This window comes from Manis javanica, chromosome 4 (assembly GCF_040802235.1).
Source record: "Manis javanica isolate MJ-LG chromosome 4, MJ_LKY, whole genome shotgun sequence".
Lineage (NCBI taxonomy): Eukaryota > Metazoa > Chordata > Mammalia > Pholidota > Manidae > Manis > Manis javanica.
The window spans coordinates 57,914,471-57,929,471 of NC_133159.1; the positions used below are offsets into that span (position 1 = coordinate 57,914,471).

Sequence of the window (15,001 nt, forward strand, 5' to 3'; positions counted from 1 at the left end):
CTGAAGAACTTTTCTTTGACAAAAAGGATAAGAATTAAAGATTAGTTTTCTACTTCAACTTCTAAAGATTCCTGAAATCTTCTTTAAGCATAATGTTCTTTACCATTACAACTTAAATATATTGTTCAAAAACTTCCCAGCCAATATGGCCAATGGACCCTGAAATTCAAAAAAGTTAAATTTTGATGATGAAAAAATAAGATTATTCAGTAAGTTAAGATGAATAAGAAGTAAATAAAGGTGTGAAACTTGTAGGGTATACCTATTTCCTAGGTTACCACTTTAAGTCATCCAACAAATATTATTTGAATACCTTGGGAATTTTTACTTTGTTTACAAACAAGCAAAAACTGAAATTGCCCCTCAACAATAAGATCACTAAAGATACAGCATATCTGTCTCTAAAGCAGAAAATAAAACAGAGTGGCAAGACTGAAAAATGGCATAATGTAAATTTAAAGAAGTAAAAGGCAGATATTTTTTATATTACACTACACATTTCAATCTCACTTTTGTGCAAATATCAAAAATATTAAAAAGTCATAAAGAGAAAGGCAAGAGTATACAACTTGAAAAATGTAAACAGATCAATGTATTAATGACTGCACCTACTTTACATGAAAAGGACTCAGAAAGAGCATACATGGACATTATTTACAGATCCTGAATCATCTAATCATTTCTCAAAATATGTTTCACAGAACTCTAGTCTCTCAAGATACTTGTGAAAAAGAGTAAATATCAAATAACTATGGGGAACAATGACTCTATATCCAATACTTGCCCCCATTCAGAAAGTCACAATGCATATTAACGTATCAGAGTTCTAAGGAGATCCACAAAAAGCAAACTGCTTAATACTTATTAACCCACTATTTTACATATCAACTTGGCCTGGAAATACTATTTTCCTCTACATACTTAGCAATATCCCATGAGACTAATGTTCTGTGAAACACATTTTGGACAGGCCAGTATAAACCTATGATGAAGCATAACAGTACCTCCACCTAAAATTAGAACACCTAGACCTTGGATAGTAGGTATTTTCATTTCACATTAAAATCGTTGTAAATCCATATTTACTAGTAAAGTGCTACATTTATAATACCAGTGAGATCTGCCATCAAATTAATTATGTCTGCCATGAAAAACAGAAGGGATGCATGCTCCCTGTTAGCCAACTTTGACACAGAAGTTATCAGTTTTGAAGGTTCTCAGTGACAAGAATAAGGCAGTTCAGTGTAATAGCAATCCACACTCCGAAGCCACATACTAAAAGCTTAAGTCAAAACTCTGCTACTTTACTTTGGGCAAGTTGCTTAACTTCTCCAAGCTTTTTTCATCTATAAAATGGGAATAATAATAGTATTTTTCTCACATAGTTATTCTAAGTGTTAAATGAGTAAATATGTATAAAGCATTAACAGTGTTTAGCATATTACACATGATCAATACATTCCAGTTATTTTCTGAAGTTCTGATCCAATGTTCTTTGAAAAAAAAGTGTAAGTTTTTATTGGTCAAATTTAGCCAGCTACATCTAATGTATTTTTACCAAGGTAGCTATACTAGAGATGACTATCACAGCCTTCCCTGACCACATTCCTGTTAAACTAAGCATTCTTCCTCTCTATTCCTAATTCTCTCTCCAATCACCAACTTTCACCGCAAGCCAGCCTAGCTAAAATAATTTCACAGAAATAAATACTTTTCCCAAGGATAATTCATGAGCTTTGTAGTAACTCAACATTGTGGTTTAACTTGAGATAAACTTGACCAATCAAACTTCTTGCTCAGAAATTCACAAACCTAGGAAACTGAACTAGTTGGTGGTGAATAAAACCATCAAGTCATGAAGATTAAGATCCTAAAACAGTTATTTTTGAGTCATGTTCAATTTCAGTTAACAAAAAATTCAGTTGAGAAAAGGGAGACTACGTATATATAAATAACAGCAGACACACTATAAGAGAGAGAAGATAGAGGATAGATACATGAAAGAAAGATAGGGAGGAAGAGAGGGAGGGAGGAAGGAATGGAGAAAGGGAAGAAAGAAAGAAGGAAATGAGGCAGGGAGGAGAAAGAATGGCTGATTCCTTAAACTACCTTGGTTACTGCAATTCCTGAGACAGCTCGTCCCCATTTCTTGAATTTGTGTTAATACGTAGCCTCTTAATGAATTTTGAGTTACTCAAATAAGTTGCTACTTGCAAGAAGGAAGAAAAGATAGCATAACTAAATAAAGAAATAAAGATTTGAGTCACCAATTTATGTAATTGATAACAAAATAATTAAATAATTAATCAAATAATTAAAATGAAAACATAACTAAAAAATTAAAATCAAAATTAATTATTCTGTGGATTATCTGCTTTGCTTAAGCATATGAACTTAAAACCAAACAGCAAAAGAATTTTATTTTTCAACAAAGCAAGTTCCAATAACACCCTGGGATCAGCATACATTGACATCAAAGGTTTATACCAACTACATTACACTATATAACAATAACAGATATTCATAATGATACTTCCAGACCATCAAAAGAAAAGTTTAATAAAAATTAATTATTCTGTTTAAAAATTTAAGAGTATATGTTTTTAAAAGATATTTATCAAACAGCTGAAATTTAAAAGTCTAGCACTCAAAAGGTTGAAAATCAGCTACCTGGAATCCTCACTTTCCAGGATTACTGAGAATCCTATAAACTAGATTTTTTAATTGCATCGAGAAATAGCCTTAAAAAGTAGATCTTTAAAATCATCTGTGAAGTTTTTTTTCAAATGAAAGAATAAGCAAGTACTAAATTTTTACAATCACCTACCATACAAAAGGCTAGATTTCTAAATTAAGGTATACAAAATAGTCCATGTTGAGTCTTATAAAACTCTGAATACTGAAACTATTATAATAATTAATGTAAATATTTGGAAATAAGAGTCTCCTGAAATCATAAATACTTGCTTGATAAAATAACCAGGTAAGAAAAAATACTGAGTTTCAAAAGGCATAGGGTTAATACAGGATTTCCACTAACTCTGAAAAAAGTGCTGTGGAAAATGAGAAAATATTTATTTTTAATTTTGTTATTTTAATACTGAATTCTAAGCCCAATTAGCAAATAAAATAATAGGGTTAATTTTAAAAACCACCAAAGGCAAAATTCATCTTAATATTTTTAAATTGATTATACATGAGTGAAGTTAAATATAAAAAAAAATATTTACTAACCTTTATTTCCTAACATCACAGCAAGATGTAAAGGAGTATTTCCTAAAATTAAAAATAATAATAATTAGTGTAGAAACATAGGGGAATCTATTTAAAACTCATTTCAGAAACTTCAGAAATCTCATTGACAGATTTTATGCAAAAATAATGTGACTGCAAAATGGACCTACTTATGTTGCAATTTAGAAGTCAGAGAATGCAAGTTTCTAAACACAACATATCCTACTCCTCTCCCCAGCACCAGCAAAAAAGATGCTTGTTTTATTTTTGGAATTTCTTCTCCAGATTTCACAGATCCCTTTGCTAATCTCTCAATCATAACAGTCTTTGTTCATTCAGCAGACAATTTAAGAATCTACTCTATACTCACTGTTGGGCAGAGAAATAAAAAAGACCCAATCCCAGTCCTCAAGTTGTTCAGAAGTCTTCTGGTAAAGACTAATATGGTAATAAATAACTATTCTTTATTAGAATAGAAAGGAGTACAGCCTGATAATGGAACACAAGGCAGAGCTCCTAATTTTGCCTGTGCAGAGAGCTATATATTGAAGAAGAACCACGTTGAAATATGTCTTGAAGAATGGGGTAGAAATCTCTAGGCAAACAAAGCAACACTATCTAGTATTTCATGTTAAAAATAAAAGAATAGCTCAAGTTACATTCAAATGCAAGGACAATTTATATTTGGGAAGTAAACAAAAATGTTTATAACTAGTGGGAGTAAAGAGTTTGTAGGAGAATAGCAGATACTGAAATTGGCAAGATAGCAAAAGACAATTTAATGAGGACCTGTAGGCCATGCAACACAGTTTGGACTATATCCTACAGTTGTTATACAAGACTAATTTAATTTCAAAGCATCTTACAGCCTAAGAAGTTCTGATTATAAAAGAATGCAAATCCACAGTAATATTTGAAAATAAAGTTACTGAATAAAATTTACATGCACTAATTTTCACATATAGCACTTTTATGGAAGTCACCACATGAACAGTATTTTGCCAATAAAATGAGCTACACACATCAAGAAATCATATGCAGGATAAAACAAGACCACGACTTTTTCTTGTCTGGGAATTATTTAATCCCTCCTTCATATTAAAATGATAATCGTGCTGGATACAGTAGTCTTGGTTCAAGGCCCTTCTGTTTCATTGCATTAAGTATATCATGCCATTCTCTTCTGGCCTGCAGGGTTTCTGTTGAGAAGTCTGATGATAGCCTGATGGGTTTTCCTTTGTAGGTAACCTTTTTTTTCTCTCTGGCTGCCTTTAATACTTTGTCCTTGTCTTTGATCTTTGCCATTTTAATTATTATGTGTCTTGGTGTTGCCCTCCTCGGATCCCTTGTCATGGGAGTTCTGTGTACCTCTGTGGTCTGAGAGGCCATTTCCTCCCCTAGTTTGGGGAAGTTCTCAGCAATTATTTCTTCAAAGACACTTTCTATCCCTTTTTCTCTCTCTTCTTCTTCTGATACCCCTATAATGCGGATATTGTTCCGTTTCGATTGGTCACTCAGCTCTCTTAGAATTCTTTCATTCCTGGAGATCCTTTTATCTCTCTCTGCATCAGCTTCTCTGCATTCCTGTTCTCTGTTTTCTAGTCCATTAATGGTCTCTTGCATCTCATCCATTCTGTTTTGAAGTCCTTCCAGAGCTTGTTTTATTTCTGTATTCTCCTTCCTTAGTTCTTGCATATTTCTCTGCAAGTCCATCAGGATGGTTATGACTTTTGTTTTGAATTCTTTTTCAGGAAGACTGGTTAAATCTATCTCCCCAGGTTCCTTCTCAGGGGAAGATGTAGCAGATGCCGAAGCTGTCTGGGTTAGTCTTGTCTGGATCATATTTTTTTGCCTTTTCATGTTGATAGGTGCTATTGACTGTCAGCTGGGGGGGCCAAACTTTCCACTTGCTACTGGCCTTTCTTTACTGGGACAACTGCGACCCCTAGTGGCTTGTGTTGGGTAATTGCATGTAGACTGGGTCTTTGTGTCTTGCCCGGCAGGTATGTAGGAAGCTCCCTTTCTGAGGGCGTGGCCAGCCTTAGGCTGCTTCTCTGCTTTCGCCGCGCCCGGAGGGGTAATGGTTGGGGGACTGTTGGCTGTTTACCTCCATGAGGGGTCTTAGAGCTGTTGCCCAGGGGGTTAGTGCACCCGGTTTTCCCTGTAATTTCCAGCCACTGGGATGTGACCTGTGTTGTTTCCGTCCAGCTGTTGCATCCCTGTTCCTTTAAGACTTTCAAAAAGCACTTGCTTTTCTTTGTCACAGGGGCATCAGCTTTGGGACCCGCTCACCGGTCCTGCTGCCCTGTTTCCCTAGTATCCAGGACCCCACGCATGCACTGTGTCTGCACTCTGGTGTGGATGGCTGGGGCTGGGTGTTTAGCAGTCCTGGGCTCCCTCTCCCTCCCCGCTCCGACTCCTCTCCTCCCACCAGGAGCTGGGGGGAGGTGTGCTCGGGTCCCACCGGGCTGGGGCTTGTATCTTACCCCTTTCACCAGGCGCTGGGCTCTCGCACGTGTGGATGTAGTCTGGCTGTTGTCCTGTGTCTTCTGGTCTCTCTTTTAGGATTAGTTGTATTTGCTGTATTTTCAAAAATACATATGTTTTTGGGAGGAGATTCCCACTGTCCTACTCACGCCGCCATGTTGGCTCTGCCTCAACCACGACTTTTTCTATGTAACTTGTGTATGATCTATCCTCGTCTTTTAGCTTGACAAAAACCTGTCAAAATGATTAAAGCATGTGCACACACACACACACACACACACACACAAACACACACACCTTTTGCTCAATAAAGGCAGAATGGAATAGGAATTGTTGGCAAAGTCAGCATGATAGTACATTGTGCAAAATTTAGAAGACATAAATTCACTATATTTAAATTTTCTCTGTAAGAAATTTTACAAAAAAACAGTAAATCAGTCTTAAATATTAGGAACAGCAACAACAAAAACAGAAATTTGGGAGCATAATTCACATTACTTCTTTCAGAAACAGAAACTTGAAATACAGATTTCCAATAGTCACTAGGCAATATACTCCCCAGTTTTCACACCTCAAAATGCATCTTAGTTGAGATATGGAAACCACTACAAAACACAATGCTAATAAGCATACAATGAAGTATGTCCCCAGAAAAGACGTTTTGTTCACAGCACTATATAAAAGTGAGCTTCAACAGTTACCAAGCTACCAGTATTCTCCAAAAAGAAAAACTTTGATCCTCCCAAAATTTTAGAGCCCTAAGTAAGATAGCTAACAGCTCAAAATGCCACATCATAATGTTAACAAAACTCACCTGGATGAGAAAAAAATCAAAAGGCAAATGAAAAAAGTATTTTGGTTTTAGAAGAGCCTTGTTGATTGCTTGTTCAACATGGAATATGCAATGAAGAAAAGCATTTGTCACTGTAACTTTTTATATATGAGGTTAGTAAAATTGATTTCCCTCTCTTCCCATGTTAAAATCATACCTACCTCAAAAAAAAAAAAACCCCACTGAAGAAAAAATCTAAAAAACAAAACCATGTCAGTGATTTTTCTATTTTCAAATAAGTAAGCAAAAATCTGTAAGGTGAGGGACTCACAACTGACTTTTCTGTCTAATGAGGTTGCAGTAAGGCACAATTATTATATTGACTAACATCATGTCCAGTTCAAACACTAAATGAAAATGCTTATGAACAATTTTCAACATAATCATCCACTGATAACAGATTAGGAACCATTTGTGAGTCAACGTAGTAGATTATTCAGTATCTTCAAAGTCTTCAGCATAATATTAAGGTAAAAAACCATGAGGTCAAAGTATCAATTTCCAACTTTATTTGTCTAGAATAAGATCATCTCTCTTCTTTTCTAAATATTCAACTAAATTTCTTAAGTATGCATTCAAACACTATGGGTATCAAGATAAAAAGTCACCATGAAAAGTAAACAAATCTGTCAACAAATTAGTGCCAGAAACAAATGCTCAGCACCAATTATGCCAAATCTGAAGCCTTAACTTTGGGCTATCATTCTTATTCCCATTGCCAATTTAAGTTTTCATCATTTTATCCAGATTACTTACTGCAACAACCTATCTCCCTACCTCCAGTCTTGCAAGCCCCATTTATTCTTCTCTCTACACTGGAATAATTTAAAATATATATATAACCATGTTACATTCCACTTTAAAGACTGGAAGCACTCCATTATTTTAACATGGCACAAAACATTCCTAGTATGTCCTTACCTTTATTTTCCTCCTCACCCTCTATCTCATCTTAATCACATACAATAAATTCTCCAATAAACCTAGTTCTCATGCTTTTATACACATTGTGTTAATACTTTCTAAATGCTCCTTATCCCTTCCCCATCTTCCTGGCATATTAAAAATCATGTTTAAATTTGCTTGCTCAGCTCAAACATCACCTCTTCAGAGAAGCATTCTCTGGTCTACTGTATGCAATCACATGCCTCCTCTCTTCTGCTCCTAAAGCCCTCTATCTAACTTGTTGTAGTACTTTTCACACTAAACTGCACCTTTAACTTTATGTGTAAACATATTTATCCTTCATTAGATGTTAACCTCAGAATGGCAACATACTGTGCTCACTTATGTATACCAAATACTTGGAATATGCATGACATTGAAAAATTAGTCAATAAGCATCTATAAATGAAGCATGAGAAACAGCTTAGTATAGCAACTGACTTTAATAATATCGATAGTTACAGACACCCAATAATTGAAATGCAACAGGCTTTACCTGAGGCAAGGTTTGTAATCTCAAATTAGGTAATATAATTAGAAAGGTTTGGGTGTTATTTTTCCTACACACTTAAAAGAATACACTTATAAGAGCACCTAGCCCTACAGTTTCCTTTGAGTGAACATTTTTATTATGGACTCAATGTCTTTAAGAATAGCAAGAGGTGAGGAGGAAAAGATGGTGGTATGAGTAGGGTGGCAGAAATCTCCTTCAAAACCACATATATTTTGAAAATACAGCAATACAACTATTCCTAAAAGAGTGACGAGAAGACACACAACAAGAGCCAGACTACATCTGCAATAACCAAAGATCTAACGGAAAAGGGTAAGATACAAAGCCGTGACCCAGGGGGGACCCGAGCACTCCCCCCACCCCAGCTCACCAGCGAGAGGAAAAGAATCAGAGTTGGCGGAGGGGGAATGGAAGCACAGAACTGCTAAATAACCAGCCTTAGTAATCTGCCCCAGGAGCACAGAAACACATTGCATGGTGCTCTGGATATTAGAGGAGCGGAAAAGGAAAATCCAAGACTAAGACTGAGAACAGAATTCCACAGTTGGCTGCCCTGGGACAAAAGAAACACTGGCACTTTAAATCTTAAAGGGCCAAGGGTTTAACAGGTAGACAAAATTGTCCTGGCACACTCAGCCCAGCAGGCTGTGAACTTTAAGGAACATCAGGCACCCTAACACTTTGGTTGGCAATGAAGATCCAAAGCCCCTCAAGGCTATAAGCAACCTGCCGATCCTTCCAGACCGGTGGCACTGCAAGCAAACTGGCTGACCAGCCATTGCTGCAGACCAGCCCGGGAGCAACGCCGCCTACAGCAAACACACAGTTTAACACAGAGGCTTCTCCCTGTGTGCAGCTAACCAGCTCAGACTGAGAGGCTGCTCCCTGCGCGTGGTTGACAGGCACAGACAGTGGAGACAGGCACAGAGTCCAGAAGGCATGAAGGGGCTCTGTTCTCATGGTAGAACATGCGCCACTCACCTGCAACCCCCACCAGTACCCTAGGACATCCCAAGGGCCTCCCTGCCCACAGAAGCTTAGGGGATTGACCCAGAGGTTGCCCCCTGTGTGCAGTTAACTGGAACAGACAGCAGAGTCAGGAAAGGCGACCAGCAAGAAGGAAAGAACTTTGTTTTCCCTGGAGACACACACGCCACTTGGTGGTGACCACTCCCATTGCCATCAAAAGACAGAAGAACCTTGTTCAGCCCAAAATCCCTCAAACACCAGAGAGATGGCTTAGTGAGACTGAAATCACCAATCTTCCTGAAAAATAATTCAAAATAAAAGTCATAAGCATGCTGATAGGGCTTCCAAGAAATATTCAAGAGCTAACAGATGAATTCAGGAGGGAGATAACAGAAAAGAAACAAACAATGGAAGGATTTAAGAGCAGACTGGATGAGTTGGAAGAGACAGTTAATGGACTAGAAATCAGAGAACAGGAATATAGAGAAGTTGAGGCAGAGAGAGATAAAAGGATCACTAGGAATAAAAGAATATAAAGAGAACTGTGTGACCAATCCAAACGGAAGATGATTTGCATTATAGGGGTACCAGAAGAAGAAGAGAAAGACAAATGGATAGAAAGTGTCTTTGAAGAAATAATTGCTGAAAAATTCCCCAATCTCGGGAAGGAAATAGTCTCTCAGACCATGGAGATCCACAGATGGCCCAACACAAGGGACCGCAGGAGGACAACACCAAGACATATAATAATTAAAATGGCAAAGATCAAAGACAAAGACAGAGTATTAAAAGCAGCCAGAGAAACATGGTGGCATGAGAGGAGAGACAGAAGCTTCCTCCTAAAACCATATACAATTAGAAAATGTGGTTGGTGCAACTAATCCTGAGAGAGCAACAGGAAAGAGGACTGCACCAGACTGCATACACCTGGAGAGAAGAGCAGACCTCACGGAACAGGTAACATATCAAAGATGTGGCCCAGCCGAACCCAAGCTCTTCCCCCCACCCAGCTCACTGACGAGAGAAAGAGAAATGGGCCAGGGAGGGAGTGGAGTGCCTGGGACTGCTGAATACCTAGCTCCAGAAATCTGCTCTTGGAGCACAAACCTACATTTCATGGTGCTTTCATGATACTCGCGTGATTACAGGGTTGGAAAGCTAATACAAGCAGAATTCCTGGAGACACTGAGAATCCAGCCACTCATGGAAAGCAGGGATCCATATCCGGCTGCTCTGGGACAAAAGTTTATACCTGTGTGCTCGGCCCACTGGTTCAGGCAGTGGAGACAGGCATAGCAGCCAGGAAGCAGGAAACAGCCCTTTCCTCCCTCAGGGCACCAATAACGCTCCCCTGTGACACCCAACATTGCTTCAGGGGCTGAGTAGCTTCAGAGAGTGGAGCTTCTGGACACCAGAGGGCGCAATACAAATATGAAATGCCAAAGGAACCTGGTCCAGAGTAAAATTAATATAACTCCAGAGAAAAAATTAAATGATATGGACCTTATGACTCCTCCTGAAAGAGAGTTCAAAATAAACATCATTAAGATGCTAATGGAGGTACGGAAAGATAACCAATAACTCAGGAATGAATTCCAGTCGGAGATCCAATCGTTGAAGAGCACAATGGAGGGTATTAAAAGGAGGTTGGATATGGTGGAGGAGATGATAAATGAAATATAAACTAGAGAAGAGGAATACAAAGAAGCTGAGGCACAGAGAGAAAAAAGGATCACTAAGAATGAAAGAATATTGAGAGAACTGTGTGACCAATCCAAACAGAAAAATATTTGCATTATAGGGATACCAGAAGAAGAAGAGAGAGAGAAAGGGATAGAAAGTGTCTTTGAGGAGGTAATTGCAGGAAACTTCCCCAATCTGGGGAAAGAGAAGTCTCTCACGCCATGGAGATCCACGGATCTCCCAACACAAGGGACCCAAGGAAGACAACACCAAGACATATAGTAATAAAATTGGCAAAGATAAAGGATAAGGACAGACTATTAAAGGCAGCCAGAAAGAGAAATAAGATCACCTACAAAGGAAAGCCCATCAGACTAACATCAGGCTTCTCAGCAGAAACCTTACAGGTGAGAAGGGAGTGGCATGATGTATTTGGTGCAATAAAAGCAGCCAGAGAGAGAAAAAAGATCACCTACAAAGGAAACCCCATCAGGCTATCATCAGACTTCTCAGCAGAAACCTTACAGGCCAGAAGGGAAAGGCATGATATATACAATTCAATGAAACAAAACGACCTGGAACCAAGAATACTGTATCCAGCAAGATTATCATTTAAATTTGAAGGAGGGATTAAACAATTTGCAGATAAGCAAAAGTTGAGGGAATTTACCTCCCACAAACCATCTCTACAATGTAATTTAAAAGGACTGCTCTACATGGAAGTAGGCATAAGGCTAAATAGCTGTCACCAGAGAAAATAAAACCACAGCAAAGAAAGCAGACCAACCAAATACTAACTACATGCAAAATAAAATTAGCTATCCAAAAAAATCAGTCAACAGAAACACAAAGAGGACAGAATAAAACAACAAACATATGAAGTGTAGAGGAGAAAAAAAAACAAGGGAGAGAAATAATCATCAGACAGTGTTTATAATATGATAAGTGAGTTAAGTTAGATGGTTAGATAGTAAATAAGGTGCCCTTGAACCTTTAGTAACCATGAATCCAAAGCCTGCAATGGCAAGAGGTACATATCTATCAATAATCACCCTAAATGTAAATGGACTGAATGCACCAATCAAAAGACACAGAGTAACAGAATGGATAAAAAAGCAAGATCCATCTATATGCTGCCTACAGGAGACTCACTTCAAACCCAAACACATACAGACTAAAAGTGAAGGGATGGGAAAGATATTTCATGCAAACAATAGGTGTTGCAGTTGTATCTAACAAAATACACTTCAAAACAAAGAAAGTAACAAGAGATAAAGAAGGACATTACATAATGATAAAGGGGTAAGTCCAACAACAAGATATAACCATTATAAATATCTATGCACCAACTCAGGAGCACCTACATGTGTGAAACAAACACTAACAGAATTAAAGAAGGAAATGGAATGCAACACATTCATTTAAGGAGACTTCAACACACCACTCATTCCAAAGGACAGATCAACCACACAGAAAATAAGTAATGACACAGAGGCACTGAACAACACATTAGAACAGATGGACCTAACAGACATCTACAGAAATCTACACCAAAAAGCAGCAGGATACACATTCTTCTCAAGTGCACATGGAACATTTTCCAGAATAGACAAATAATAGGCCACAAAAAAGAGCCACAGTAAATTCAAAAAGATTGAAATTCTACCAACCAACTTCTCAGATCGCAAAGGTATAAAACTAGAAATAAATTGTACAAACAAAAAGTTTCATAAACACACAGAGGCATAACAACATGCTCCTAAATTATAATCAATGGATCAATGACTAAATTAAAACAGGGATCAAACAATATATGCAGACAAATGAAAACAACAGCACAATGCCCCAACTACTATGGGGCAACTACTATGCAGCAAAGGCAGTTCTAAGAGGAAAGTATATAGCAATCCAAGCCTATTTAAAGAAGAAGAACAATCCAAATGAATAGCCTAAATTCACAGTTTTTGAAACTGGAAAAAGAAGAACAAATGAGGCCCAAAGTCAGTAGGAGAGACACAATAAAAACCAGAGAAGAAATAAATAAAATTGAGGAGAATAAAACAATAGAAAAAGTTAATGAATACAAGAGCTGGTCCTTTGAGAAAATAAACAAAATAGATAAACCCCTGGCCAGACTTATTAAGAAAAAAAGAGAATCTACACACATAAATAGAATCAGAAATGAGGAAGGAAAAATCACTATGGATACCACTGAAATACAAAGCATTAAGCATTATTAGACAATACTATGTAAAACTATATGCTAACAAACTGGATGACCTAGAAGAAATGGACAACATTCTAGAAAAATACAACTTTCCAAGATTCACTGAGGAACAAAAAGAAAATATGAACACACCAATTACAACAAATGAAATTGAATTGGTAATCAAAAATCTACGCAAAAACAAAACTCCTGGACCAGATGGTTCACTGCCGAATTTTATAAAACATTTAGAGAAGACATAATACCCATTCTCCTTAAAGTTTTCCAAAAAATAGAAGAGGAGGGATTACTTCCTGTCTTGCCAATGGGTTTCAGCCCTGGGCAAGTTCACTACAGATTCAACATGACCAAAGAAAATGACAGCAAAACATTCTCAGGGTGAAAAGGTTATACCCAACTTTATTTCTGGTGGCAGGTCAGTCACTAAAATCCCATTCACTCAGAGTGAGTCTGATGCAGCAAGCCGGTCTCTGCCTCTGGGTCCCTCTGTCTACACAGCTGTCCGCTGGGTCTCTGCACAGCCATTCCACACAGCCATCCTCTGGCCCTCTCTGCACAGTCTTTCTGCACAGCCATTCCCTGGCCCTCTCTGCACAGTCTTTCTGCACAGCCATCCCCTGGGCCTCTGTCCTCGGCACTGCCACCACTCCAGCCTTTCCTCTGCTCTCCTGCAGCCTTGCAGCCCTGCCACTGTGTTGTGCCCAGAGCACTGGGCAGAGCTCTTTCTATAGAGTCAACAGCCATGTACTGCCCAGAGGTGTGCAGTGAGCTACTCAACCAGGGCCAGGTGAGAACCACTGGCCACAGGAACTCTCATTATATCCACACTTCCAAACTCATTCTATGAAGCCAGCATCACTCTAATAACAAAACCAGGCAAAGACACCAGAAAAAAAGAATACTACAGACCAATACCCATGATGAACATAGATGAAAAAATACTCAACAAAATATTAGCAAACCGAAATCAAAAATACATCAAAAACACTATTCATCATGATCAAGTGGGATTCATCCCAGGGATGCAAGGATGGTACAACATTAGAAAATCCATCAACATCATCCACCACATCAACAAAAGGAAGCACAAAAACCACATGATCATCTCCATAGATGCTGAAAAAGCATTTGACAAAACTCAACATCCATTCATGATAAAAACTCTAAACAAAATGAGTATAGAGGGCAAGTACCTCAACATAATAAAGACCATATATGACAAACCCACAGCCAACACCATACTTAACAGTAAGAAGCTGAAAGCTTTTCCTCTATGATTGGGAACAAGACAAGGATGCCCACTCTCCCCGCTTTTATTCAACATAGTATTGAAGGGCCTAGTCATGGCAATCAGACAACACAAAAAAATAAAAGGCACCCAGATTAGTAAGGAAGAAGTCAAACTGTTACTTTTTGCAGATGACATGATATTGTACATAAACACCCTAAAGAGTCCACTCCAAAACTACTAGAACTAATATCTGAATTCAGCAAAGTTGCAGGATACAAAATTAATACACAGAAATGTATTGCATTCCTATGCACTAATGATGAACTAGCAGAAAGAAAAATCAGGAAACAATTCCATTTGCAATTACATCAGAAAGAATAAAACACCTAGGAAAAAACCTAACCAAGGACGTGAAAGACCTTTACCCTGAAAATTACAAGACCATCTTAAGAGAAACTAAAGAGGACACTAATAAATGGAAATTCATCCCATGCTCTTGGGGAGGAAGAATTAATATTGTCAAAATGGCCATCCTGCCTAAAGCAATCTACAGATTCAATGCAATCCCTGCCAAAATACTGACAGCATTCTTCAAAAAATTGGGACAAATAGTTCTAAAATTCATATAGAACCACAAAAGACCCTGAATAGCCAAAGCAATCCTGAGAAGAATAAAGCAGAGGGGATCTTGCTTCCCAACTTCAAGCTCTACTACAAAGCCACAGTAATCAATTAATTTGGTACTGGCACAAGAACAGACCCATAGACCAGTGAAACAGAATAGAGAATCCAGATATTAACCCAAGTATATATGGTCAACTAATATATAATAAAGGAGCTATGGATATACAATGGGTAAATGACAGCTTCTTCAGCAGC

General features: G+C 37.9%; 1 protein-coding gene across 3 annotated transcripts in view; it reads right to left on the reverse strand.

Annotated features, from left to right (window-relative positions):
* ANKRD13C (ankyrin repeat domain 13C) overlaps window positions 1-15,001 on the reverse strand; it is a 133,362-nt gene that overhangs the window by 85,175 nt on the left and 33,186 nt on the right. For 2 of the 3 annotated variants that reach the window (XM_073234119.1, XM_037024339.2), the window contains exon 2: window positions 3,235-3,276. The exons of the other annotated variant lie outside the window; for it this stretch is intronic. In XM_073234119.1, coding sequence (XP_073090220.1) covers window positions 3,235-3,276 — 42 coding nt within the window. The remainder of the gene's footprint in view (window positions 1-3,234; window positions 3,277-15,001) is intronic. 3 annotated transcript variants of the gene reach the window in all.